This window comes from Mytilus californianus, unplaced genomic scaffold, assembly GCF_021869535.1.
Source record: "Mytilus californianus isolate M0D057914Y unplaced genomic scaffold, xbMytCali1.0.p SCAF_10, whole genome shotgun sequence".
In the NCBI taxonomy this organism is placed as follows: domain Eukaryota; kingdom Metazoa; phylum Mollusca; class Bivalvia; order Mytilida; family Mytilidae; genus Mytilus; species Mytilus californianus.
The window spans coordinates 10,252,944-10,269,289 of NW_026262582.1; the positions used below are offsets into that span (position 1 = coordinate 10,252,944).

Here is a 16,346-nt window from a genome sequence, read left to right on the forward strand (position 1 = left end):
TTGAATCTGAACACCCCTAAAATAAAATGGTATATGCAATCGACCAAACAGATTTTCCTAATATCGATAAAGGTGAAATACGTAGAATAAGAATAGTGCACACTGAAATAAGATCAGAGATAAAGCCCTATGTAAAGTGAAAACCAAATAAAAACATATATAAAATCATTGTTTATAAAATTTTCTTGCATAAGAACATTGAAGTTGAAACTAAAAACGATTACACGTATCCTGTCAACCCCTGAAAAAAATAATACTGTCTCCTTGACTACTTCCGCGCGCCATGGTATGGTAAAATGATATATTGTAATAGTTTTTGTTAAATATACTAAGCCCGGCTTGTCTTGGTATTTGGACACAAATTGGAATTGAGACTTCTAGATTTAATTTTAAAAATAATGTCTTTGTCATACATTTGGACAATATTATTCCAATCCTAAAGTGTACTTTGAGTTCGGTGACGATTGAACATGGGGGTTTTGAGTGTAATGTGCTTTTATTTTGTATTTAATGGTAAGTAACTTTTATTTTACTTTTCTGTTTGAAATCAAAGTTTAAAATCAATATAAATACCAAATTAATATGGACTCTTTCAGCGACTGGTCTGTATGTGAAATAAGAAAAATGGGCTTTATGCGAGCACTTTGGGGAGAGGGGGGGGGGGGGGGGGGGGGGGGGGGGGGGGGAGGAGAACACTTGAACTATAAAGATAAAATATATCATAACATTATAGGAATCAGAGGGAAATTATAAGAAGTAAAATGAAGTTCGATTTATAATAAACGTGTTCCTCCGTGTAAAAAAGTGTTGACATTTGAATAAGACCGGACGCACGTTTCATCTTCATTAAACCCAACAGTGCTGCAACAGTCAAAACAGTTAGTATATGTACTACTATTTGTCTATTTGTCTTTTTATTTTTGGCCATGGCTTTGTCAGTTTGTTTTCGATCTATGAGTTTGACTGTCCCTCTGGTATCTTTCGTCCCTCTTTTAGAAAACCAAATAAAAATGAAGATTGGAAAACAAATGCGGTAATGGCTGGGATAGAAAACATTATCGTTTCAATTATTAACAATTAAGGATGTACATAGGTGAAATTAAAAGAATCTAGAATTCACAATTGATACTATAAATCAAAATCACATTAGTTAAGGAACAAAATAAGCTAACAATACTAATAAGTTATGGAGCTCCTTTTCGAGATATTTAATATTTCAAAACTGTCGGGAAAAGGCTGATTCGGACCTTTACCTTATTTTTGCATTGGTATTATTTAGGTCTCAAATCGAAAGAAAAGAAATGTAGAATCTGCTTCAATATTGGTAAATGATCTTGTATGAGCTATTGAAGTCCTCTGTGAAAAGAAAAATGGGTGTTATGGGGAAAACTATTTTACCCTAATTCGTAGGAAAAAAACCAAGGAGTCCGAACATCTGACAAAAATTCCTAAACCTCACCTTAGTACATCCTTAATGAACAGTAAATTTAAAAAATAAACCTTTTGAATTGAAATGTCACGTCAGCACAAAAGTGAAGACTATTCCACCCCTACTGTTTTGTTATTCTTATTATTCATTTAAAATAAATTGTGTTTAAATGCACAGTATATATCCAAATATTATGCTGAGTGACCTTATACAGAGAAAAATTAATTACAGACAGTAATATGTTAAACTTTTTCTTTTGAATAGGATTAGTGATATGGGTCGCTATTTGTATTGTCAAGTAGTTTTAAAGTTGTCTTACAACATGTACAAAGAAATAAGTCATATTGATTACAAATGATCGTATTTTATCTGTTGATTTTAAAGTAATCATCCCCTATTATAATATAAATTTGGTATTTCGAAAATATGAATATTTTTATCATTATTTTTCTGAAAGAATTCTTTGACGTTTATTTTACCTTGACGATGTTTATCTTTGGGAACATTTCAATCTTGTTGGGTCATCATAGAAATTAATGCATACATTGTCATTTAGTACACCTAACGTACGTTTCGTCTGCATAATATTCATCAAATGTAATTGAACCAACACAGTTTGAAGGCAGAATCTACTTCATTTTTGTTTAGTCTTTCCATGGTGCTGCTTTGATTATTAAGTATTTCCATTTTTAAAAATGAACAGACTAGTTGAATTTTTTTCTTTTCTTTGTTTTAATATAGTTTTTTCCTTAATTCTCTAAATATTATGGGGAACATGATATCTAATAGAAAGGTGTTACGCTTTTGTTGTTAACCTTGAATATCACTAAACTTTTATCTTTGAACATTGCGTTCCTTATAATACTGTCTTGTTGAAAATAATTGAATTGTCCGACATACTCAGGAAATTCTACCCCAGGAATATATTACCATTCTGTTACGCAAATGTGAGAAATTTTAACCAAATAGTTATCAAAGATACCATGCTTATAATTTAAAACGCCAGACGCGCGTTTCGTCTAGATAAGACTCATCAGTGACGCTCAGATCAAAATATTTAGAAAGCCAAACAAGTACAAAGTTTAAGATCAACTTATTTTAAAATAAATTATCGAAAATAGCAATACTTTACAAAATGTTTAAAGCTTACTTTTAAACAATTTCCAAAGAGGTCCAAAATCATAATCAGGCACTCTTGGTACAAATTAACAAAAGAAAGCTCCAAATAATATGTGTCTCACTATAAAAACCGCGGTGAAAATAGCATAACAAAGCCAATAGAAAATATTGTACACAAACAAAAAAGAAAGTAAAGTAACAAAAATACCGAACTTCAAGGAAAATTCAAAACGGAAAGTCCCTGATCAAATGACTAAATTATAAGCTCAGACAAATCAAACGAACTGTCCAATGAAGTTTTATCCAAATTGCAGCAAATGTCAAATCTGCTCGCTATACTAACCAAAAGTATGTTGAAACGGCATACATGTACCTGCACTGCATGTGGTTTAATACTGGATATTCATATGCTTCAATATTCAATTATACAACAGACCATAGCGGGGACTAAATTTGGAATACTGAAAGCTATAGCGTAATGAATTCTGGAAATTTTTATCAAATTATTTAACAATTTTAAATCAAATTAGATATTTTCATAGTTGATTGAAATAGTTTGCTGAAATAGATAACTAGTTAAGCCACAAAAATACAAAGTAAAACACAAGAAAGATACTATAATCGCTGCCACATGTGCTCCGGACGCTGAACATGTATGATCCTTTTTTTACTCTGATTAAGTCGTTTTAACTTTTCGTTTTGTTTAATATAATATACTAAGCCCGGCTTGTCTTGGTATTTGGCAACGACACAAATTGGAATTGAGGCTTCTAGATTTAATTTTAAAAATAATGTCTTTGTCATACATTTGGACAATAGTATTCCAATCCTAAAGTGTACATTGAGTTCGGTGACGATTGAACATGGGGGTTTTGAGTGTAATATGCTTTTATTTTGTATTTAATGGTAAGTAACTTTTATTTTACTTTTCTGTTTGAAATCAAAGTTTAAAATCAATATAAAGAGATTCAGATGCATAGCTTAACCTGTCAACATAACTAGCAAATGTAAACCACTTCTGTAATATCATTGTAATGTAATGTTGATACTTTTACTTTCACTAAAGATGATACTTTAAAAGAACAAAGAACAAATTAATTAAATACAAAATAAATATGGACTCTTTCAGCGACTGGTCTGTATGTGAAATAAGAAAAATGGGCTTTATGCGTGCACTTGGGGGAGAGGGGGGTGGGGGGAGGAGAACACTTGAACTATAAAGATAAAATATATCATAACATTATGGGAATCAGAGGGAAATTATAATAAGTAAAATGAAGCTTGATTTGTAATAAACGTGTTCCTCCGTGTAAAAAGGTGTTGACATTTGAATTAGACCGAACGCAAGTTTCATCTTCATAATACCCAAACAGTGCTGCAACAGTCAAAACAGTTCGAAAAACAATAAAAAATGAAGATTGAAAAACAAATGCGGTAATGGCTGGAATAGAAAACATTATCGTTTTAATTATTAACAATTTAGGTTGTACTTAGGTGAAATTAAAAGAATCTAGAACTCACAATTGATACTAGAAGTCAAAAGAGCAATAGTTAAGGAACAAAAACAGCTAACAATATTAATCAGTTATGGAGCTCCTTTTCGAGGTATTTAATATTTAAAAACTGTCGGTAAAAGACTGGTTCGGACCTTTACCTTATTATTGCATTGGTATTGATTAGGTCTCAAATCGAAAGAAAAGAAATCAAGAATTTGCTTAAATATTGGTAAATGACCTTTTAGGAGCTATTGAAGTCCTATGTGAAAAGAAAAATGGGTGTTATGGGGAAAACTATTTTACCCTGTATCGTAGGAAAAAAACCAAGGAGTCCGAACATCTGACAAAAATTCCTAAACCTCACCTAAGTACATCCTTAATGAAAAGTACATTTAGAAAAAAAATACCTCATGAATTGAAATGTCACGTCAGCACAAAAGTGAAGACTATTCCACCCCTATTGTTTTGTTATTCTTATTGCAAGATTGATCTTCAATTAAAATGAATTGTGTTTAAATGCACAGTATATATCAAAATACTATGCTGAGTGACCTTATACAGAGAAATATTAATTACATACAGTAATATGTTAAACTTTTTCTTTTGAATAGGATTAGTGATATGGGGTCGCTATTTGTATTGTCAAGTAGTTTCAAAGTTGTCTTACAACATGTACAAAGAAATAAGTCATATTGATTACAAATGATCGTATTTTATCTGTTGATTTTAAAGTAATCATCCCCTATTATAATATTAATTTTGTATTTCGAAAATATTAATATTTTTATCATTATTTTTCTGAAAGAATTCTTTGACGTTTATTTTACCTTGACGATGTTTATCTTTGAGAACATTTCAATCTTGTTGGGTCATCATAGAAATTAATGCATACATTGTCATTTAGTACACCTAACGTACGTTTCTTCTGCATAATATTCATCAAATGTAATTGAACCAACAAAGTTTGAAGGCATAATCTACTTCATTTTTGTTTAGTCTTTCCATGGTGCTGCTTTGGTTATTAAGGATTTCCATCTTTACAAATGAACAGACTAATTGTTTTTTTTTTCTTTTCTTTGCTTTAATATAGTTTTTTCCTTAATTCTCTAAATATTATGGGGAACATGATATCTTATAGAAAAGGGTTACGCTTTTGTTGTTAACCTTGAATATCACTAAACTTATATCTTTGAACATTGCGTTCCTTATAATACTGTCTTGTTGAAAAGTGATTTTTTACCCTTAGGAATATATTACCGTAGACATATCAGTCAAAATCTTTCTGATTGTTAGTCCTGAATTCTATTCAAAGTCGTACTTTATATGCCATTTACATTTTTATTCGAGCATCAAGGATTAGTCTTGAAGACGAAACGCTAGTCCGGCATACAAAATATTATTGATTAATTTTTTCTTTAATGTGTGTAATTCTTTTTGTTTTAAATTAATCGATAAGCTTCAGCAATTTTACTTTGATGCTTACACATTATTTCCTATGAACATGATGAAAGGTTTTTCTCCTCATTTTACTTTCAACAGAAGTTGTGGCGATGGTTTACACTGCATATCTTTAAAGGCCCCGACATGAAAAATATAGAATTACCTAAAGCCAAGTATATTTCTGATATATATAAATGGAACTTATGTGGTCGTTTTTTTGTGAAAAATCAAGTCTTCATTTATATCACTTAATAGGCAATTTAAAGTCTTATCCAACTAATCGTTCAAGTCTTTTTTCTTTGAAATGCAAACGGAAAATTAGTAATACAATCCCTTTGATCCCGGTGGTAAAAAGTGAGATAACAAAAATAGCGAACGTCAAGGAAAATTCAAAACGGAAAGTTCTTTAACAAAGGATTCGTTTTCCTTTTGCAGTAATAATAGACAATTTGTTTTATGTTCAAAATAAACAATCAGTGCAAATCCACTAGAGTTAGTATGAATAATACATTAAAATTGCTATAACGCCCGATCTTTTACAACGATGAAATAAATCCTTCTAATAACTTTACGAGATAGGTTAATCGTAACCGACTTTGTTGAAAATCTTAAAACTCTAACAATTTACACATATTTTCATCCATATTTTTTTTTATTTTGATAGTGTTGTATACTGTCTGCAAAGAAAATGAATACAAGTTTATTCAAGTGGTTTTTACGAAGGGACAAAAACCGAAATTTATTTGCGAAATTAATCAAGATGCAAATTACCTGCTGCGAAATCATATAAAATGGGAGCGCATTTCTATGAACAGTAAACGAGAAGTACTGTCAACACTAGCAAATGTACCAAATGAACTAGAAACAAATTACAGTGTGGATATACAGAGTTCCAGAAGTGGTGTTCAATTTCATCTTAAATTTCTTCAAGGTAAACCTTATTTTTGTGTTAAAATTCAAGACACATAATTCCAACATGCACTTGATAAAACTGAACTCACTGATACAGATATTGTATAGTTTGTCATTGACTGTTCTTAACCTTTAATACACAGTTGGTCTTTCAAAACTAAACAAAACGTTTTCCCTCTGGTTCAATTTGGTCAAATCGCTCAACAAGAATCACAAATTACTATCCGAAGAAACATTTCAAAGTAGCAATTTGTTAGTATAACTTAGTTAAAAATATACAAACATAGCGTTATTGATTGAATATGCAATATAACATAGGAAATTAATAATAAAAAAAAGGATATACTCCTATCAAAATGAAGAACAATACGTTCTGAGCGTATAGTTAAAACACACATCACAGGAATATATTACAAGAAGAATACGAATTAACGACATGATTTTGCTGTACATATACTTTATACGTCTTATTTCAAATAACGTAAGAACTGTGTGGTTACCTATTGAATGCCTTCGCTTATTCTTCAACAACTACACTTTATCTACCTTACAACTGAATACTATTCTTTTCAGCATAATCATTTATAAGACCACGCTTTGGACAATATACCGATGTTTTATTTTCTTGGAATATTTTGTTGTACAATTACACACCAGATCACAATTCGATTTAAACAACTCAAACATAAATCCCTTACTTTATTATGTTGACTTGTATGGTATGAATACACGCATGTCCAATGACATATGTTTATCCCCATATTAACCAAGAATAATGTAAAGTAAAGATAGATATAAGAAGATGTGGTACGAGTGCCAATGAGACAACTCTCCATCCAAGTCACAATTTGTAAAAGTAAACCATTATAGGTCAAAGTACGGCCTTCAACAAAGAGTATGAAAAACATGTGATATGTGCACTCTACTTGATCAGTTGTGTTGTACAAGAAATTATTAACATTTTATTTATAAATACTGTGTATGTAAAATATTTGATTCATATAATACCAGTGAGAAGTCAGTGACATTCCAAACAGAGTTGCGTAGCATTTAAATTTTACGAAATATTGGTTTCTGACTACTTAATGAAATTTTATATGTTTGCCCCCTTCACGTACACGGATCGATCTCCAACTTGTAGTCATTCATAAGCATCCGTGAATACCTCGGTGGTATCCATAGATAACTCGTTGCAACTCTCAACAACTCGCTGAAACTCTTAAGGAACCGTAGAAGGGGAGGCAAATTTTTAGACATGTCAAAAATTTTTTCACGATTGGCGATGGATTGATTTTCCCGTAAATAGCTCGTAATAAACCGTAATTAAATCGTTGCAACAAAACGTAGCCATCCATAACTGCTCGCTAGAATTCGAACATTTCGCATAACCTTTTATTTAACGATTTGTTATGGTAAGCGTACGATTTGTTTGCAGATAATAAAAGGATTATTACACGTGCTTATTCATTTGACGTGGCTTGGTACTTATACATGCCGTCATTATGTTATTGTGCTATGGTAAATTTTTATATTCTTGTGTTTGTTTTTTTTTTTCTAGTTTCTTGTTTTTCTTTGTTGACATATTTGTTTGTTGTTATGGTGATTAAGATTATATCACAATGTTGACTGCTGTGCCCCTATTTTTGTCATTTTAAACAATTATGTCTGTTTGTTTTGTTCACACAACGTTGTCAATATAATGGAATTTTATGCGACTGTCATACAAGTGAGAGGTTTAGTTAGCTATAAAACCAGGTTTAATCCACCATTTTCTACACAAGAATATGCCTGTAACAAGTCAGATATATGACATATATTATCCATTCGTATGATGTGTTTGAGCTTTTGATTTTGCCATTTAATTAGAGACTTTCCGTTTTGAATTTTCCTCGGAGTTCGGTATTTTTGTTATTTTACTTTTTACATGTTGTTTACTATTTCATTCGGGTCGTGTTACGATAGTTTTGCGGATTTAAACGATATATTACAAGTACTCAAATTGTAGTTACTTTAGGAATAGAAACGTATACTTTACGTATTATTTACGATTTAGGCTAACTGAATGAGGAATTGTAAAATTGTTGATATAACTGCAATCTGTTTCTTTCATATGGTGTTTCTCTTGATGTCATTTGTCGAATGATGATATATTGAGATTTGCAGGATTTATCTATTTTTCGGCAAAAAAACGTTAGCACTCGTAAATACTCTCAACTTGCTATTCGTAACAACACGTAAACAGGTCGTAACTTACACACAAAAGCTACGAGGAAAAGTAGCATTCCGTAATATACTCGTAACAATTAGTAAAAGCTCGTAAAATGACGGTAAGTTGCTCGTAGTTGTCCGTGACAAAACAAATCATGGAATTTTGCCGTTTCGTTGAAACTCGTAGCAACTCTTAAATCGGTCGTAAAAGTGGTGAAATCGTAAGGACTCGTGAGAAACATCCGTGCATGTCATTTAACTAATCATATATACCAGGATTGAAATTTTGTACGCCAGACGCGCGTTTCGTCTAAAAGAGACTCATCAGTGACGCTCGAATATCAAAAGTTAAATAGCCACCACAAATAACGAAGTTGAAGAGAATTGAGTGAAGGGAGCATTAATTGTAGAACATTGACATGTTAAGAAAAAACAAATACACTGCAGGAGTACATCGTCCTGTACATAATCCTTTTTTCCACATTTTAGCTCTGTTTGCGTCAAAATAAGATAATAAAATATCTTTTGAATATTTTTTAAGGAGTACACTCGAATTTACAGATATCATTCTTTAAACGGTAATTTGTCGGTACCATATCAAGCTCTTTCGTTGCTGTAAATACTTGTACGAAACATAATTGAAGTAGTATATATTTTCCGTTGGCGCTTTGGCTTTGAGTTTATTTTTATGAAAATGATCAAAGCAAACGTTCATGTGGTTTTAAAGGATTATGTGCTTGAATATGTAAACGTGTATTTCTGTCTGTAGTTTATGCTGTTTAATGATTTATATATTTTTTAACTGTGTGGTTTATTTAGTAAACCCTGAAAGGGTGAGTTTTTTTTTTATTTCTACTTAATTTAGATAATACATAGTTAGTTTATATTCCAGAACTTGATGGTGATTTTGGTTTTCTTCAATGTGTACTGTATAATTCTGACCACGATATTTTGCAAATAAGACAATTGGGCATATTTGCAGAATCAACAGGTATGGTCAAATGAAAATATTAAACACATAATAATGTGATTCATCAACAGTTACAAATTGAACTCATTTTTTGAAACTCGTCTTTATAATTTGCTACTGTTGTGTAGATGTAATTTTAATCGCCAAAGAGACTACCTTTGACATATATTGAGCAATTTCTAGAAAATAAACCTGAAGAATTGTATTTTATCAATGTTTGAACACACCTTTCAAACGGTTAAGGCAAAAAGAGATTAAGAGTTATGCAGAAATGATAATGAAAATAAAGAAGCCTGTATATATAATCATTATTTTATGCATTTATGTTATTATGTTACATTTGTAGGGCAAATATATGTGGATTAATTTACTATGGCTTATCCACTCTTATTGATCCATTGACCACGTATTGTTGACTTTGGCTTTGTCATGATCATGTTCGATGATAAAATTTTAAATCCTACTTATCTTAACAGCTAATTTCCTTTAAACTTATAATTAATATTAACAAAAATCATGTTAACACTTCAATTCACACCCAAGTACATATACTTACAATGAAAATAGCTTTGTCAATTTGCCTACATGGTGTGATCGTTGATCAACAGGGTCATGGCCAGGTAAACTAACATATACAGTGTCAAATTGGTCCATGAATGTAATTTTTCCGGGAAATAAATTCTATAGAAATCTGTCGTAGACATAGAATATAAATCTAACAATTGTTTATCATTTACTAAACAACCTCCCTGTTTGTTCAGCAAAACTAACTTAACAGGGGTACTCTGTAAAATGCTGTAGACATGGTATTTTTATAACAGCATATAGTGCAATAAACTTGATTTTAGAAGAAAAGAAGAAAAAAGAGTTTATGTAAATGAGATATCATTTCTCAACTCGTTCTTTATTTTAGTGTCTGTATCGACGTTTTAGATTTCAATGAACGAAAGTTGACTAATAATGAAGTCAGGATTCGGGGAATATAATTTGAACATACAAAAGGGTACATTTAAAAATATTCATTTTACCTTGTAATATTGTTATTACAGAACTTATATCACACGAAAAAGTTAAATAGTACTAATTTAACATGTTAAAAAGAATCAAAGAACCTAATTTTAATTCCAATCTGCTTGAGAAAAAATGTTTTACCGTTATCGTTTGAAAAAAAACATGATTATCTGTACAAATGATAATGTAAATTCAAGGTACAATAGGGGTTTCAGTTACGTCATCATACTTAATTAGACAAATTGCTATTATTTTATTCAAAATATTTTCATTTGGTGTCTGCTAAACTCTATCAGGCATGTTAATCTACGAACAAAATGCACATACGTATTTTAGAATGCATTTCAGTGCGGCAACTGCAAAAAAAAAACGTGTTACAAAAAGAAATATAGAAATTATTAAATAAGAATAATATTGATATTATAAAAAAAAAAAGAAAATACAAAATATTATTCAATGGTAATCATAGCAGATTTTTGTTTTTGTATCTATTTTATAAATTACTTTATTTTATATTAGCACAAATTGGCAATTTCCAACTATGACCAACTTTCCAATTGTAAATTCCTTTTTCTCAGCAGTTGTCCCTATCTTTTGTGTATGAGATATACATATCTTAATTTACACATTACGCTGGTATATTATCCACCTCCCATATCACGTATTTTTGAAAACAAATTAAATTGTCGACGAAATGATTCTTACGATTTATAAAATTCGGTTTATAACTTTACTGTATAACCATTCACTACTATTTTACAGAACGAAAAAAAGGGGACAGGTTGATAGAACAATATGAATTTCAAGCACATCAAGAGATGATACATGATAGTCCTGGGGAGGAAAATATTACAGAGTCATCAATACAGTTACATGTCTTCCCGGACAAATCAGATATGACTTACGATACTGTAACTACAACGAAAGGAACTCAACCGAGAATCACAAAACAGCTCATTCCATTTATATCAATTTCCCTTCACGTACACGGATCGATCTCCAACTTGTAGTCATTCATAAGCATCCGTGAATACCTCGGTGGTATCCATAGATAACTCGTTGCAACTCTCAACAACTCGCTGAAACTCTTAAGGAACCGTAGAAGGGGAGGCAAATTTTTAGACATGTCAAAAATTTTTTCACGATTGGCGATGGATTGATTTTCCCGTAAATAGCTCGTAATAAACCGTAATTAAATCGTTGCAACAAAACGTAGCCATCCATAACTGCTCGCTAGAATTCGAACATTTCGCATAACCTTTTATTTAACGATTTGTTATGGTAAGCGTACGATTTGTTTGCAGATAATAAAAGGATTATTACACGTGCTTATTCATTTGACGTGGCTTGGTACTTATACATGCCGTCATTATGTTATTGTGCTATGGTAAATTTTTATATTCTTGTGTTTGTTTTTTTTTTTCTAGTTTCTTGTTTTTCTTTGTTGACATATTTGTTTGTTGTTATGGTGATTAAGATTATATCACAATGTTGACTGCTGTGCCCCTATTTTTGTCATTTTAAACAATTATGTCTGTTTGTTTTGTTCACACAACGTTGTCAATATAATGGAATTTTATGCGACTGTCATACAAGTGAGAGGTTTAGTTAGCTATAAAACCAGGTTTAATCCACCATTTTCTACACAAGAATATGCCTGTAACAAGTCAGATATATGACAGATATTATCCATTCGTATGATGTGTTTGAGCTTTTGATTTTGCCATTTAATTAGAGACTTTCCGTTTTGAATTTTCCTCGGAGTTCGGTATTTTTGTTATTTTACTTTTTACATGTTGTTTACTATTTCATTCGGGTCGTGTTACGATAGTTTTGCGGATTTAAACGATATATTACAAGTACTCAAATTGTAGTTACTTTAGGAATAGAAACGTATACTTTACGTATTATTTACGATTTAGGCTAACTGAATGAGGAATTGTAAAATTGTTGATATAACTGCAATCTGTTTCTTTCATATGGTGTTTCTCTTGATGTCATTTGTCGAATGATGATATATTGAGATTTGCAGGATTTATCTATTTTTCGGCAAAAAAACGTTAGCACTCGTAAATACTCTCAACTTGCTATTCGTAACAACACGTAAACAGGTCGTAACTTACACACAAAAGCTACGAGGAAAAGTAGCATTCCGTAATATACTCGTAACAATTAGTAAAAGCTCGTAAAATGACGGTAAGTTGCTCGTAGTTGTCCGTGACAAAACAAATCATGGAATTTTGCCGTTTCGTTGAAACTCGTAGCAACTCTTAAATCGGTCGTAAAAGTGGTGAAATCGTAAGGACTCGTGAGAAACATCCGTGCATGTCATTTAACTAATCATATATACCAGGATTGAAATTTTGTACGCCAGACGCGCGTTTCGTCTAAAAGAGACTCATCAGTGACGCTCGAATATCAAAAGTTAAATAGCCACCACAAATAACGAAGTTGAAGAGAATTGAGTGAAGGGAGCATTAATTGTAGAACATTGACATGTTAAGAAAAAACAAATACACTGCAGGAGTACATCGTCCTGTACATAATCCTTTTTTCCACATTTTAACTCTGTTTGCGTCAAAATAAGATAATAAAATATCTTTTGAATATTTTTTAAGGAGTACACTCGAATTTACAGATATCATTCTTTAAACGGTAATTTGTCGGTACCATATCAAGCTCTTTCGTTGCTGTAAATACTTGTACGAAACATAATTGAAGTAGTATATATTTTCCGTTGGCGCTTTGGCTTTGAGTTTATTTTTATGAAAATGATCAAAGCAAACGTTCATGTGGTTTTAAAGGATTATGTGCTTGAATATGTAAACGTGTATTTCTGTCTGTAGTTTATGCTGTTTAATGATTTATATATTTTTTAACTGTGTGGTTTATTTAGTAAACCCTGAAAGGGTGAGTTTTTTTTTTATTTCTACTTAATTTAGATAATACATAGTTAGTTTATATTCCAGAACTTGATGGTGATTTTGGTTTTCTTCAATGTGTACTGTATAATTCTGACCACGATATTTTGCAAATAAGACAATTGGGCATATTTGCAGAATCAACAGGTATGGTCAAATGAAAATATTAAACACATAATAATGTGATTCATCAACAGTTACAAATTGAACTCATTTTTTGAAACTCGTCTTTATAATTTGCTACTGTTGTGTAGATGTAATTTTAATCGCCAAAGAGACTACCTTTGACATATATTGAGCAATTTCTAGAAAATAAACCTGAAGAATTGTATTTTATCAATGTTTGAACACACCTTTCAAACGGTTAAGGCAAAAAGAGATTAAGAGTTATGCAGAAATGATAATGAAAATAAAGAAGCCTGTATATATAATCATTATTTTATGCATTTATGTTATTATGTTACATTTGTAGGGCAAATATATGTGGATTAATTTACTATGGCTTATCCACTCTTATTGATCCATTGACCACGTATTGTTGACTTTGGCTTTGTCATGATCATGTTCGATGATAAAATTTTAAATCCTACTTATCTTAACAGCTAATTTCCTTTAAACTTATAATTAATATTAACAAAAATCATGTTAACACTTCAATTCACACCCAAGTACATATACTTACAATGAAAATAGCTTTGTCAATTTGCCTACATGGTGTGATCGTTGATCAACAGGGTCATGGCCAGGTAAACTAACATATACAGTGTCAAATTGGTCCATGAATGTAATTTTTCCGGGAAATAAATTCTATAGAAATCTGTCGTAGACATAGAATATAAATCTAACAATTGTTTATCATTTACTAAACAACCTCCCTGTTTGTTCAGCAAAACTAACTTAACAGGGGTACTCTGTAAAATGCTGTAGACATGGTATTTTTATAACAGCATATAGTGCAATAAACTTGATTTTAGAAGAAAAGAAGAAAAAAGAGTTTATGTAAATGAGATATCATTTCTCAACTCGTTCTTTATTTTAGTGTCTGTATCGACGTTTTAGATTTCAATGAACGAAAGTTGACTAATAATGAAGTCAGGATTCGGGGAATATAATTTGAACATACAAAAGGGTACATTTAAAAATATTCATTTTACCTTGTAATATTGTTATTACAGAACTTATATCACACGAAAAAGTTAAATAGTACTAATTTAACATGTTAAAAAGAATCAAAGAACCTAATTTTAATTCCAATCTGCTTGAGAAAAAATGTTTTACCGTTATCGTTTGAAAAAAAACATGATTATCTGTACAAATGATAATGTAAATTCAAGGTACAATAGGGGTTTCAGTTACGTCATCATACTTAATTAGACAAATTGCTATTATTTTATTCAAAATATTTTCATTTGGTGTCTGCTAAACTCTATCAGGCATGTTAATCTACGAACAAAATGCACATACGTATTTTAGAATGCATTTCAGTGCGGCAACTGCAAAAAAAAAACGTGTTACAAAAAGAAATATAGAAATTATTAAATAAGAATAATATTGATATTATAAAAAAAAAAAGAAAATACAAAATATTATTCAATGGTAATCATAGCAGATTTTTGTTTTTGTATCTATTTTATAAATTACTTTATTTTATATTAGCACAAATTGGCAATTTCCAACTATGACCAACTTTCCAATTGTAAATTCCTTTTTCTCAGCAGTTGTCCCTATCTTTTGTGTATGAGATATACATATCTTAATTTACACATTACGCTGGTATATTATCCACCTCCCATATCACGTATTTTTGAAAACAAATTAAATTGTCGACGAAATGATTCTTACGATTTATAAAATTCGGTTTATAACTTTACTGTATAACCATTCACTACTATTTTACAGAACGAAAAAAAGGGGACAGGTTGATAGAACAATATGAATTTCAAGCACATCAAGAGATGATACATGATAGTCCTGGGGAGGAAAATATTACAGAGTCATCAATACAGTTACATGTCTTCCCGGACAAATCAGATATGACTTACGATACTGTAACTACAACGAAAGGAACTCAACCGAGAATCACAAAACAGCTCATTCCATTTATATCAATTTCTAACAAACCTAAACAGTAAGGGTATTTTGCTGTTGTTTAGAATATGATGAATATCATATATGTTTTTTTTTTCATTAAATGATTGATCATGTCTGAAAATACATATAAACATAGATGCCAATATCGATAAACGTAAATGAGATAGCGACCAATTGACAAACACAATATTAATAGTACAAATAACAGTGTGCGGTGCAAATGTGTGATTCCGGAATCGGCATATCAGATTTTAAGCAGTATAAGATATTCCAAAAGACTTTTTCATTAATACAGGATCCGAACAAAAAAAATCAAATAGCAGTTATGATCAATGACACCTAAGAAGATCCCATGTACATTTGCCCTTACCATGCGGAGGCCGTAATATTATGGTCTTTACCAACAATACATATTTTGGCTCCAATGGTTCTTCATACTTTAAGAGGTAAACTAAATGATATGTTTTTGTCAAAATTTATGCATGTTCCCTCAACCTAAGGCTATTTGTTGCAATTTTTCCCCCGGTTTAAGGTGCAGCTTAAGTACAAAAACGAACTTTGAGAATTAAAATCGGATAAAACTGTTTTGGTTTTTTTTCTGGAGGAGTTGGTTTTTCCTTCCACAAAGTCCTAAAATTTCGAAAAACAGAATAAACCCGAAGACATATAACTAATAATAATAAATGTGTTTATTTTTTTGATTACATTAAGGTAAAGATTATTTCCGATTTAAGGTCCAGGTAAAGCTA

At 30.9% G+C, this 16,346-nt stretch overlaps 1 protein-coding gene across 3 annotated transcripts in view; it reads left to right on the top strand.

Annotated features, from left to right (window-relative positions):
* Window positions 1–302: 302 nt before the first annotated feature.
* LOC127717590 (uncharacterized) overlaps window positions 303–16,346 on the top strand; it is a 29,485-nt gene continuing 13,441 nt past the window's right edge. Inside the window, exons 1-4 of one of the 3 annotated variants that reach the window (XM_052223298.1) lie at window positions 303–513; window positions 6,149–6,415; window positions 9,497–9,595; window positions 15,406–15,634. In XM_052223298.1, the coding sequence (XP_052079258.1) occupies window positions 471–513; window positions 6,149–6,415; window positions 9,497–9,595; window positions 15,406–15,634 (638 nt within the window). In that variant the 5' untranslated portion in view covers window positions 303–470. Of the gene's footprint in view, window positions 514–6,148; window positions 6,416–9,496; window positions 9,596–13,554; window positions 13,654–15,405; window positions 15,635–16,346 lie in introns of all 3 variants that reach the window. The other 2 variants (XM_052223299.1, XM_052223300.1) reach the window with 2 other exon arrangements.